Source organism: Talpa occidentalis, unplaced genomic scaffold (assembly GCF_014898055.3).
Source record: "Talpa occidentalis isolate TD23 unplaced genomic scaffold, MPIMG_talOcc4v2.1 talOcc4.6, whole genome shotgun sequence".
Classification (NCBI taxonomy): Eukaryota; Metazoa; Chordata; class Mammalia; order Eulipotyphla; family Talpidae; genus Talpa; species Talpa occidentalis.
The window spans coordinates 53,479,816-53,493,765 of NW_023604972.1; the positions used below are offsets into that span (position 1 = coordinate 53,479,816).

The 13,950-nt window shown below is 34.7% G+C and overlaps 1 protein-coding gene across 1 annotated transcript in view; it reads left to right on the forward strand.

The window, feature by feature from the left end:
• The window catches only part of PTPN13 (protein tyrosine phosphatase non-receptor type 13), a 196,755-nt gene that overhangs the window by 12,908 nt on the left and 169,897 nt on the right, over positions 1-13,950 (forward strand). The window contains 1 exon segment of the mRNA XM_037529548.2: positions 3,613-3,680. Within this exon segment, the coding sequence (XP_037385445.2) occupies positions 3,653-3,680 (28 nt within the window). The 5' untranslated portion in view covers positions 3,613-3,652.

Genomic DNA, 13,950 nt, shown 5'->3' on the forward strand with positions numbered 1-13,950 from the left:
TGACTTTTGAAAAGAATTTATACATTATACTGTCCTTTATGTTAAATAGTACAGCTTCTTTTTTCTGTTTTTTTTTTCCCTTCAAATTACCTATTAGTCAAACATTTCTCACACTTTTGACCTGTTAATCCCCTTTCTTTTAGTAGCAGTTAAAAATCTGTTATTAGTAAAAGCAAACTTGGATGCCTTACCACTAATTAAACTTGGTTTGGTAATTTGGAAGTTTTCTTTTAAATGAGGTTGACAAATATTGGTTGACAGCTGATATATCATTTTGGGGTTAGAAGTCTGTTTCAGTGCTTTAAGAGCACTGAGGTGAAAGAAACCACAATATTTAGAAACTTGGGGGAGTACAGTGGTTTTTAACATGCTTGTTTGCTCTTCTAGTCTTATTTAGTTGGTCAAAGCATGAATTCTAGAAGCTGAACATGAAGTTACTCTTTTGTATACCTAAGTTTCAGATTTTTTCCCCTGATTTATAGTATATTGGAAGGAAAAGTGTGCCAGGACATAATTTCCTTAAGAACATCAATTTAGCTCTTTGTAATTATGCTTCCTTTTATGTGTACCTTTTGAAACAGGCAAAGGTAGGGGTGACTGTGGTTTCCAAATATGAGATATATCTGATTATCTGTGATTAAACATTTTGGGATACTTCCTAGTCTCCCACAAATCTGTAGTTTAAATATGTGCCCCAAATAATAGCTTTCTGTAATTGTTAGAAAATAAGTACTCTTTCCTATGTATCTTTCTAGGAATTCTGTATTTCATACATACATGCATACATTTATACACACATACATATATGTGTGTGTGTGCGCGCACGCGTGCACGCCATGTTTTTATACATTTGTTGTCTAAGTTAAAAAATACTTGTATTTTTATGTGTCCTTAATAAGATGTCACTATCCCAAATACCTATAGGGACAAGAAGTACTAGGGTAGTTGATAGAGGAGGAAAACAATAGTGGAGGATGGCTGTAGTGGCCGCAAATTCACACTTTTGTAAAATATGGTGTTGGTCACTGCTCCGTAGGCAAGCATTATATCTGCAGGCCAAATAAAGCCCTTGGGCCACCAGTATGCAACCTATACCCTACATTATCTTAACTTTACATACCCATGAACTTGCCATGTTTTGTTTTGACATTTATTAAGGGATAATGGGGCTAATAGTACTTCAAGCCATGAACTTTGATTAATACTTCACCTTAGCTTATTAGTTAAGTCAACATTGAATTTTTGAGTAAGAAGGAAAAAAAGAACAAAAGACTATTTCCTAAACTACATAGAAGAAAATGCCTGATGTGTCAATGTATGAGACTTTGTTTCCCTGATTTTCCTTAGAATATTTTTAAACTCAAACCCTTCCCTTTTCTATATCACCTATTCTTTTTCTTGATTTTACATTCAGTATCTTCTTGCTTGCTGCTTTCATAAATGTTCTTTTCTTTTCTTTTTTTTTTTTTTAAGATTGATTTATTTATACAAGCACTGGGTACAGTCAGAAGCGTGAGAGGATGAGAGAATTCACCAGGGTCAGAGCGGGGAACAGAACAGGCAGACTGACGAAACACACTGCTGAGGGGAGAGCGGGCGCGGCAGGAGAGGTCTGTCCTGCCATCTGGAACCCTTGTCAGCGGCCGGGGGTTGAACCGGCGCTGCAGAGGCTGCGGGCAGTTTTGCAGCTCAGCGCTCAACTGCTGCGCCACCAGGGGAGGCCCATAAATGTTCTTTTCACTTGAAAGATTATTAAAAAAAAAATTGTTCTCTATAAATGTAAAATCACTTTGTGACTGACAAAGCTGCACAAACTTCCATTCTTCCCCATACCATTAAAATTCTTTAGCCTTAATACTATTTTTTTTCCAAATGTGCTTTGTAAACAGAAGAATGGCTGCCTTTAAGGAAGTTAATGAAAGGACCCACACAGGCACAATCTAGAGGGGCAGCCTCATAGCCATGCAAAATTTGACCCCAGTCCATCAGGAGTGATTCAACTGCGGTGCCTTTTACAGTGATTCAGTGTAGAGAAATAAACATGATGGTTAGTAAACTACTTCTAGCCAGGATGGAATCACAGGGAAAAGATATACCCTCCTACAGACAACAACTCCAAAATGGAAAAAAATATGTGAAATAACAATTTCAAGATGCTGAACATCAAGGAATAAAATACAGTGACATCCCTGAAAATTAGAAAGAAGGTGAGCTTTATGAGTTTCTAGGCTTGGTGCTAGTTAAGAAGTCAGGTAGAGAATGATAGACTCCCTGAATTCAGATAATCTAGGAAAACTAAGGAAAATCTAGGATAACCTAGAAATAATCTAGGAATAATCTAGGAAAACCTAGATTTAACAGGACAAAGGATTAGAGAGGTGAGAGCTGCAGAGAACACTGAAGAGTTGCAAGGGGTCTCCTTTGAGTATTAAAATTATTATTATTTGATAGAACATGCATATGAGGAAGCTACATGAGCTAGGGAAAAACCATATAAAAGGTTTACTAGGAATGGTACTTATGCAGAACCCGGAATAGTGTGTGTTCCCACAAACCAGACTTGAAAACATTGGGATCCACTGGGCATTAGGTAGAGCGCTCAAATAATCTTGTCTCAGGAGTAAGCATTGCTCTCTGGGCCAGCATAACAAATCTTGACATTTAGATCCAAAAGGACCAAAATTCCTAGTTTTCAAGTAATTTAACTTCATCCCCCAATAAAACTCAAGAATATAAATATATTCAATGTCCATCCAACAACATAAAATTTCACACTATTTGACACCTAATTAAAAATTTCCAGGAATACAAAGAAGTTGGAAAATATGACCTATATAGAAATCAGTCTGATTCAAAACTGACACAGAGGTCAGAATTAGGCTGATATGTACATGAAAATAGTTCTTATAACAGTTTTCCTTTATTCAAAAGTTACTAAACTTTTCATTTGAAGATGAAAACTGATATGTCTGAGATAAAAATACTGGGCTTTATGACAGATTGAACATTACAGAAGAGAAAATTAGTGGACTTGAAGGTATACTAATATAAATTATTCAAAATAAAGCACATAGAGAAAGGAAAATCATTTTAAAAGTAAACAGCATCAGCATCAAGTGGCCTAATATATGAGAAAAGAGCCTAAAGGAAAGGAGAAGGAAAAAAAAGGGCATGATTGAAAAAAATATTTGGCTAAATGATGACTGAAACATTTCCAAATTTAATGAAAACTATATGCTAACAAAGTGAGAATGTCTATGAATCCCAAACATAAGAAACATGAAGAAAACTATGCCAAGGGATATCATATTCAAACTGTTCAAAGCCTAAGATAAGGAGAAAATCTTGAAGGCAACGCATAGAAAAAAAGACACATTCTGTACAGAGGAACAAAGATAAAGATGGCAACATAATTCTTAGCAGCAGCAATGCAAACAAGAAAACATTGCATCAACATCTTTCAAGTACTGGGGAAAAAAACTGTCAACCTAGAATTCTCTAGCCAATGAATGTATCTTTAGTAAAATAAAGTTTTATTTTCAGAGATAGAATAGCTGAAAGAATTCATCACCAACAGACCTGCAGTGTAACAAATGGTAACATTTTTTTCAGGCAGAAGGGAAGTGCTACCGATTGGATCTATATACAACAAATGAATACTGGAAATTTTAACTACTTTGGTAAATATATACATTTTTTCATACTATTTAAACTGTTTTTAAAGGGTAGTTGATAAAAGACTGAGAAAGGTAGTTTAATAGGCCCATTTTACAAAAATCTCAGAATGAACTAATGAAATAATGGAGAACATTCTGACCACTTTGTATGGGCAAGGAATTTTGCCTGTATCATTTAATTTACCCAGCTAATGACCCTAGAGTTAAGTGCCAATATTTTCTTCATGTTACAAATGAGAAAAATTATGGGAATGTGATGTAACTCATTAAATACTACACAACTATTAAATGGTTAGTGGCAATTTAAACTCATTTTGTCCTACTTTAAAGATTAAATATTTTATCATTTTCCTACATGCCTTTCCAGGAAAGGAGAAACAGTGTAGAGCTGAGAATAGAACAGAGAGAATCAGATAAAGAGATAATGAGGGAGGGAAAGAGGAGTTGGCATTCATCTTTGCAGAGTTTATCAATTCCTCATACATGTGTCAGGTTTTTTCTAGTTGGATGGTCAAGGCCATTCAAGTTGACACTTAAGTCTAATATATTTTAAAATAAAACTGTATAGATGTGGAAACCAGTGAGTCTAAGTCTCCACTTCTGTCTTAACACAACCTACTAAAACACACTGTGTCTGCTCCAGGGATTCCATGATCCTCTTCTTATGTGGAACCAGTCGTGGGCTCACGTGTTCTCTCACAATTGGACTGCAGACCTAAGTTATTTAACAGTGTTACTCTCTTTAATTTTTAATAATAATTGTAACACTTTATGATTTTACTTACAATATCAAATAACTAAGAAGAATTTTAAATTTAGGGTGATCTGACTTATGCTACTCATAATAATGTTGAAGTTATGGGATTAGTTAAAACCTGGGTAAATATCGATAGTTTATAATTGCTTTATTTCCTTATGTACAATAAACATAATAAAGAATAGGCCTTAAAAATAATAGTGTGGTATGGGGTTATAACATTTGTAAGAGTAAAATGTATAGCAATAGCACAAAGCTTGAGAGGGGAGAAAGGGAAATACACAATTTTAGGTTTTTATATGAAGTGACATACTATCACTTGAAGGTAGACTGTTACAAGTTTAAGATGTGTACTATAAAATGAGTCTCTTGTTGACTTTTAGCAAACTGTTGTTTTAGTCACTGCTATAGAGTTTATAATAGGGTGTGTGTGTGTGTGTGTGTGTGTGTGTGTGTGAGAGAGAGAGAGAGAGAGAGAGAGAGTGCGCAACGTGGTAGGATGGTGTGGTGGGGGGAGACAGGGAAGAAATATCCAAAGGCAGAAAAAAAGGGGGAGGAGGGTCTCCCTGGTGGCGCAAGGGGTTAAGATGCAACCTATGAAGCTAGCCACAGCAGCACAAGTTCAATCCCCGGCCAGCCAGGGAGCAACCCATATGGCACAGCAGACCTCTCCTGACTCGCCCGCTGTTCCCCTCAGCAGTGTACTTTGGTCGATCTGCCTGTTCTGTTCCCCACTCTGTCTCTGGTGAATCCTCTCACCCCCACACCTGTGGCCTATACCCCAGTTCTTATATGCATAAATAAATAAATCTTTTTAAAAAAGGGGGGGGGATTGATTGGGTGAATAGAAACAAATAGCAAAATAACAAACCCAGCTATACCAGTAATCACATTTAATGTAAATGGCTTAAATACAACAAGTGAGGGGCAGAGCTTATCAAGTAAGATTTAAAAAATGAAGACACAACTATATGTAATCTTGGTTAAAAGTAAAAGAGTGGAAAAGATATACCATTTTACCACTAATTAAAAGAAATGGATTTATTACTCTGATACAAAGTAAATGTCAACAAAGAATGTTACAAGGATGAGTAAAATAGCATTTCATAATGACAAGGTGTCAATTCATTAAGGTGTAACAGTTCTAACCTTTATATACTAAAAATAGAGCTTTCAAAATACAGCAAAAACAGAATGGTGAGGAAAATTCAACAAATGTACAATGTAGAGATATCAATATGTATCTTTAAATAGGTGACAAAACAAGTAGAAAATAAGACAAAACTTTAAGAACAAAATTTACTGATTTGACCTAAATAACATTTGTAGGACATCAGTAGAATACACTTTTTTTTTTCTTATGCACATAGAATATTTACCAAGGCAGTTAATATTCTTGGTCATAAAACAAATTTCCATGCATGTAAAGATATTCAAGTCAAATTATAATAAAAGTGAAAATCAGAATCAACAGGCAACTATAAACCAGAGAGACACTACAAGGTGGGGAGAAGGGAGTAGGATCAAAACAAGGATGGTGGGAATTTCACAGGGACTATAACAAAGATGAAAATGCATACATTGTACAAAAATGAAAAATGTAAATATATATATATATATAATAAAAAAAATGGCAAAATATATGTTTAAAACAAAAAAAATAGATTCAAATCATACAAAGCATATCTTGGATATACTCAAATATTTTAAAACAAAATAGCATACTCTATATAACACATGGCTCAAGGAAGAAATAAAAATGCATATTGCTTTGTATACAAATGAAAACCCAAATATCAAAATGTATGGAATATAAACTCCTAAAGTAAGACTGAGGGAGGGAAATTTATATAGTACTAAATACCAATAGTAGAAAAAGTCTCAAACCAATGACCTCAGCTTTCACCTAGAAAAAGAAGAGGCAAATTAGTCAGTAGTAGAACAGTAAGCAGAAGAAAGGGAAAAATGTAGCTCAAAGGAGAAATCAAATATATAATTTGCCTGCAAGTTTTGCTTTTTCCTGACCCTTTGTTCAGTTTTCCTATATTACACCTGTAAGTGAAATCTTCTTATAGATCAGTACAGGTTCCATGATTTGTTAGAATTACTCACAGATCTTAGCACAACACTTTTATTACAACAGAAAGTTACAAAGCAGAATCAAGACAGGGAAAATGATAGTGGGGTAAAGACCAGAGGAAACCAGGCATAAACTCCATTCCCAGTGAAGTAAAACAGCATGTGTTTAATTCCCTCAGTAATGAGCTGTTATAACATACATGATGAGTTATCTACCAGGGAAGCTCATTAGAGACTCACTGCTCAAGGTTTTTATTGGGGGCCGCTCATCGTGGGCACGCTCTGTCTAGCAGGTGCCAAAATTCCAGACTCCAAGAAGGAAAGCAAGCATGTAGCTCAACCAAAGTTTTGACTCGGTGAGGCACTTTTGTGAGTTCTGGGAATGGGGGTAACTCCCCACCCCCAATTTAAGTTCCCAGCCTATTCAAAGGTCAACTTTGCCAGCAATCCTGCTGTATTGCTTCTGTATAACTGGATAAGAATAAAGGCATTTCTTTTCATGTATCTTTATTGGGAAGGAAAATTGTGTCTTGCTTTCCTCTCACTAGATTCTATCTCAGTGCCATTTCCTTGCTGCGATGTAGCCTAACTACAGGAGACTGGGAAGCTAAATATCTGGCAATTCCAAACTTTATAGTGGAAGGAAGGAAGGAAGGAAGAGCGATGGGAGTTGAGAAAAGAGGGAGAGACGGAAAGCAATATATGTTAGGATGCTGAATATTTTTTTAACTCATAATTGTTAATCTAGTTTTTTTAAGGTTTATTTATTTATGCATACAAGAACTGGAGTATAGGACAGAGGTGTGGGAGGTGAGAGGATCCACCAGAGACAGAGTGGGGAGCAGAACAGATGGATCTGCTGAAATACCCTGCTGAGGGGAGCAGTGGGTGAGACAGGAGAGGTGCTGTGCCATGTGGGTCAGCTCCCTGGCCAGCATCAAACTCTTGCCACAGCAGCTAGTGGTAGCTTGATAGTGCTGAAACTTTAACCCCTGCACCACCAGGGAGGCCCTTAATCTAATATTTTTTTAAGGATAAGATAGATAAGAAAAGTATTGGGGCCTCCTTGGTGGTGCAGGGGATTAAGATGCAACCTATGAAACTGTCTGCAGCCTCTGCAGCACAAGTTTGATCCCCGGCCTGCCAGGGAGCTGCAGCAGACCTCTCCTGACTCGCCCGCTGCTCCCCTCAGCAGTATACTTCAGTTGATCTGCCTGTTCTGTTCCCTGCTCTGTCTCTGGTGAGTCCTCTCACCACCACCTCCCCCACCTCTGGCCTGTACTCCAGCTCTTGTATGCATAAATAAATAAATCTTTAAAATAAAAAGTATCATTTACTTTTATTGTGAAAATCAGTAGCAAATTTTCAGTTATTTAGAGTTGTATTTTAATGTACCACACAGATTTGTAGACAGAGTTTAAGACAAAATCTTCATCAATAAACTGAGTGGAAGAACATTTATAAACAAAACAAAGTAATCTGACTGTAAATTGCTCATGGTTGATTCATTGATTTAAAAGAATTGCTGTTTAATATAATATTGCAGTTATATTTTTACACAAGAGTATTTGTCTACACTATTACATGGTTGATTTTCCAAACTAATGAGATACCGATGGATAGCTTTATTTACTGTAAGTACTTTCATCATTTCTTGTGAAGTTATTATTTCTTGTTTTGACTTTTAGGAATTTCCTTTACCTGTGACAGAATAATTTTGCCATAGTCAATTTCAGCCAAAAACCAGTTGGAATTATCAGGTAAATATAATCACTGTAGGCATTTATAGTGAAACAGAAACCATCAGCATTAATTTCCTGATGTGAAGCTTGTGTTGTGTTGGCTATGGATTAAAACAACAGTTCTGAATGGAGAATGTAAAATTTAATTATCAAAAAAATCTCAGTACTAAAGGAATGCTACCAATTCCAGTAAGATATTGTTGACTTTGGTAATACTTCTAATGTTACAAAATGTAGATTTTGGTTTAAGAAAGCAGAAATGCCTTTCATAAAAAAGCAGGCTTAAAAATTATGCTTGTTTTTTAAATTAAGAAAAATATACTGGTAGGAATATAATTGTACCAATTACCTAAGAAGTAATTGCTGATGGAATTAAGAGATTATCATCATAGTTCTGATTATTCACTAACAAGTTTGGATCTGCTACTCAACTATATGTTTAGTATTAAGATGTATTTTAGTACACAATTTGTTTTTAACTTTTTTCATGATCCTTAGAATTAATTGATCCATTAGCTGTAGCTTTTAAGACTTGATTCTCATGATCTGCTGATTGGAACTATGTAAGTAAAATTTAGATGTACATAAAATTTTAGAAGGAATGTACTGTTGAATTGGCTTTGTTTTCCTTAACCAAATACTTTTTTATTTTTTAACCAACTACTTCTTTTTTTGTTTTTAACCAACTACTTTTAAGTTATGATTGGCTTCTTAATAGTGTAGATGCAGAAGTTATATAATGGCTATACTAATGATCTGGCAAGTCATTTTTAAGATGAACCATGAAAATGATCAAATATTATCAATTTTATATGGTTCAACCTGATAGTTTGACATATATGATACAGATACAAAGTATTTTTAATTATTCAGTTGATATATTTTTATTATCACTCTGTTTTGGTTCTTATTTTCATTCCTTGCTGTCTGTCAACCTTACGAATTATTACTTGTACTAAGCAGGAAGCAACTTGTCAGAAAATGACTGATGTATTAACTTGCATTCATTATAGCATTTTACAGACAATATAATGTTAGACTTGGAAAACATTTAGGGGTCACCCAAGGCCATCTCACCCAATATAGGAAAATGTGATTATCCCCTACGTACAATTTTTTCCTTATGCTTTACTACTTTAGGACATTACCTTGAGTTTTTCTATATTGTTAGAAAGTCTTTATTGAAATGAAAGCTATCTTAAAAAAAATTAAACCTGTCTAATTATATAATTCACTGACCTTTATTATGCATACTGTTAGCAATATAAAAAGACTATTCCTTCTGATAGTAAATATTTAACACTAGAGGATCGACATACTCTATACTCCTACTCTCATCTCCAAGACAAATGGTTGCAACTGTTTCCAATCAAAGTTGTAGACTGAAAATTTTTGGATTTAAGAAATTTTAAGCATTATTCCGGCAGTGATCAGACTTACAAGTTCTAGGTTGCTGTCAATTTGAATTTCCTACATTGTCTGATGCAGTGCCTTATAAATTATGAGCACTAGATAAATATTTTTTGTATTTGTGAGACTAAGAGTTACTAAATGAGATTTAGGTTTATTTAGTCATCAATAACTACTTATGGAGAATCTACTATGTCCTAGACATTTTGGGGATATACCAGTTAACAAAAGAGACAAAATATCTTTCCTCATGAATTGTATATTTTAGTGTAAGAAGTATTCAATTAAGATTCAATCCATAATGTTAATGTTGTACATGCTATGAAGTATTATATGATTGGATAAGGTTGTCTCATAGGGAGGGAATGGGTGATATGCTCCTGTTTTCAACTGGGTAGTCAAGGGAAGATTTTCTGTGAGCTAATGATAGATAAAAATCTGAATAAAGGAGGCTTAGCCATCTGGTTATTTGAGGTAGGAATGCTATAAAAAATGCAAGATCTTTAATTACAGCAGCTACAAGTTGAATGTGTCAGGAGGGAAGAGAGTAGTTGAGGTGGCACGATAGCTTGGGGAGAAATGATATAGGAAGCTGTAAGCTTGAGTAGAGATTTCAGATTTTATACCTAATATAACAGGAAATTATGAAGCAGAAGATTGACATGATTGGGCCTACAGTGAAAAAGGATAATTATAGCTACTATATTGGGAATAGGCTATAAGGGGGCAAGAGAGGAAGCAGAGTCTCATTATAATCCTATTGTCATTGTTTTCTAGACTTTCACTGTCCAATACTGTAGCCATGAGTCACATGTGACTAGTTAAATTAATTAAAATTAAATAAAATTTTAAGACTCAAATCCTTTCTTATGGTAGTCATATTTCAAGACCTCAGTAGCTACATGAGGCTAGTGTCTTTACTGTATTGGATAGCACAGATACAGCACATATCTGTTACTACAGAAAGTTCTGTTAGTCAGCAATTTTCTAGAGGCTGTGAGAGTGGTCAGATATACTCAGGTGTTTATATATATATATATATATATATATAGATAGATAGATAGATAGATAGATAGATAGTTTGTTTAAAGATTTATTTATTTATTTATACAAGCACTGGGTACAGTCAGAAGCACGGGAGGGTGAGAGAATTCACCAGAGCGGGGAACAGAATAGGCAGACCAACGAAATACACTGCTGAGAGGAGCAGCAGGCATGGCAGGAGAGGTCTGAGTGCCATGTGGGACCCTTGCTGGTGGCCGGGGATCAAACCGGTGCTGCAGAGGCTGCGGGCAGCTTCGCAGCTCAGCGCTCAACCGCTACGCCACCAGGGGAGGCCCCTACTCAGGTTATATTTTTAAAGTAGAGCAAACAAGTTTTTCTAACAGATTGAATATAGGATATGAAATATGGAAGTCAGGCAACTCCAAAGTTTGTGAATAAATGGCATAGTTCCATTTTAAAATGGGAGAACTAAGACAAGATTTAGTAGTTGAAATAAAAAATTCAGCCTTAGATTTGATAAATGGCATGCCTGTTAGATTAAGTATGAGGATCCCTAAATTTGGGAGCATGGAGCTTACTATTTAATTTTTTTAATAACTAGATTTTCTTATTTGTTCATTTTAAATTGAAGTAATGTTAGGCTACCCCAGTCAGGTATTGCCTTCATTGTGCACCTGTTAGCAAGTCACCCATAATCCACCATCATAGTCCATTGTGACTCCTTCCTTCTCTGTTATTTCCCCTACTCCTGCCTATTCTGGAGACTTGAGTTCTATAGTCATTTTTTTTTAAACAAAATTTTATTTATTTACCATTTGTTTACCAAAGATAATTTTTATTTATTTATTTATTTAAAATAAATTTTATTTTTATATTCCCCATACAATTGCAACCTCCATATTTTGACCCCAATCCCTCCCCTCCCCGCCCCCGACCCCCCATAGAGTGTCTCTGGTTCATAGTTGTTTGTTGATTTTGATTTTCACTTTCTTATAGTTGTTCATTGTCATGGTCCCTTATTTAAGTTTTCTAGATTCCTGCTATGAGTGAGACCATCTGGTATTTTTCTTTTTCTTTCTGGCTTATTTCGCTGAGCATGATCCCTTCCAGTGCCATCCATGTTGCTGCAAATTGCATGTGTTTATCTTTTTTGAATGCTGAGTAATATTCCATGGTGTATATGTACCACATCTTCTTGATCCAGTCATCTATTTTTGGGCATTTGGGTTGTTTCCAAAGCTTAGCTATTGTATACAGTGCTGCTATAAACATAAGGATGCAGGTGCTCTTTGGAATTCTATAGTCATTTATAAGGATTAGATTTTAAGCTTGTCTTAACATGACTCTGTGTTGGAGTTCTCTATTGCACATATTAGTAACACCATCCATATTTATCTTTCTTCTTCTTATTCACTTAGCATTATCCATTCCAGCTCCACCCATGTTGCTGCACATGGCATGAGTGTATCTTTTTTTGACTGCCCAGTAATATTCCATTATGTATATATACCACATCTTCTTGATCCACTCATCTGTTTTGGGGCATTTAGAAGGTTTCTAAAATTTATCTATTGTCAATACCACTGTAATAAACATGGGAGTGTAAATTTCCTTTAGAATTTAATTATTAGTTTTTCTGTTTACCATTTACCTGTAGTAATTAGGTCTTTGTACTATTTACTTTTCATATAAATGAGGGTATAATTGCTTACTGCATAAATTACATGTGAGAAATATCCAAAGTTCCAATTTAAGGGGGCTAAACAGATTTATCAACTTAATTTCCTAAGTCTCTGCTTAAATGACAGTAAAGAAATTAAAATGCTACACATAATAAAAAATATGAACAGATGAGGGACCATCTGTTTCTAGAAATTTCAAAAAATCTTAAATGATAAGGGGCAGAGGTTCATAAGGAAGAAAAGTGGAAGAAATCATGTGCAGAAAATAAAAAGAATGGGATAGAAAAAGAATGAACCATTTGTCCCACAAAGCCCTGGAGTGGCCTACAATTCAGAAACATTAGGTATGAACAGGCGCAGGTGAGAGATATGCTACTGGAAGTGAGGATGTGCATTGAAAGATTTAATATGTATTAAGTTTATTAGTGTTTCAGTTCTTTTTTTTAATTTGTTTAGTATTTTAAGGAATATTTTAATATCTATGAATGAAGGTTAAGTCTATACAGTATATCTTTTAAAAATATTTTTCCAAACATTAAATAAAAATTGAAGAAACTCCATGCCTTTGCCGTATACTCATTATACACTGAATCCCTATTTATCTTTAACTTGGATAGAGAAGCACCCTGATACATGTTTCACAAGCATATTAGAAACTAGTGGAGGGATTTACATTGGAATTTTAAATATAAAAGAATCGTTCTCCATTTCTTCTTCTCCCATTTGTTACCCTCCTCAAATACAAAAGGAATTAGGAAGGATTACTTTTTAGCTGCATAACATGGCACACTCAATACAATTAACATCTACTGCCTCACTCTTGCCAAGTCTCTGTAACTCCCAGTGGTAAAACTGACTAGCTTGACTTAAAATTTGACCCATTAGGAAGGGTTAGAGTTTTGCGTTGATTTAAGGAAAAGTATCTTGTGAAAATACTGTTTCTTTTGTTAAGTAGGGAAATATAAAATGTATGTTTTTATATTTTCTGATAAACTGATATATTTAATTGAGATGTAGCATGTGTTTCATTATCAGTAATGCTGGCTATTTAGACATGTGGTTCTGACGGTATGAATTTGGAAAATGATTCTAGATTTGTTCCATTCCCTTATAAAAATAACCCTTAAGTGTTAATGAGTCCTTACTCAACCATTTTGGTAAGTCATCATTTCCCCTTAAGAATAGAATTTCCCTAAGCTTGCATTTCCAATAGTTTCTTTATTTGCTTGAGGACTACCATACTAATCTGTGCCATATCCTGCCATTTATTCATTATTTTTAAAGTATCTTTTATAGGTTTGAATTTTTTTATTTAAAAAAGGAAAACTTATGTCATTATTATTTCCTTAATTACAAAATCAGTAAAATGTTCCATTGTAGACAGTAAGTGCAAAAGTCAATGTCATTAGCATAGATGAAAACATAATAATGTTATTAAATACAGGCTGTGAGAGGGTGACCTGCCTGTGCAGAAATGTTCCAAGCTTAGGACATGTCTCTATTTGTTAAAAAGGGAGATTAGCAAGTAAAACAAACTAGCACTAAACCAGGACTTTATCCATGACCTAATCTGAAGTACTGAAAGAAAATTAAACAGA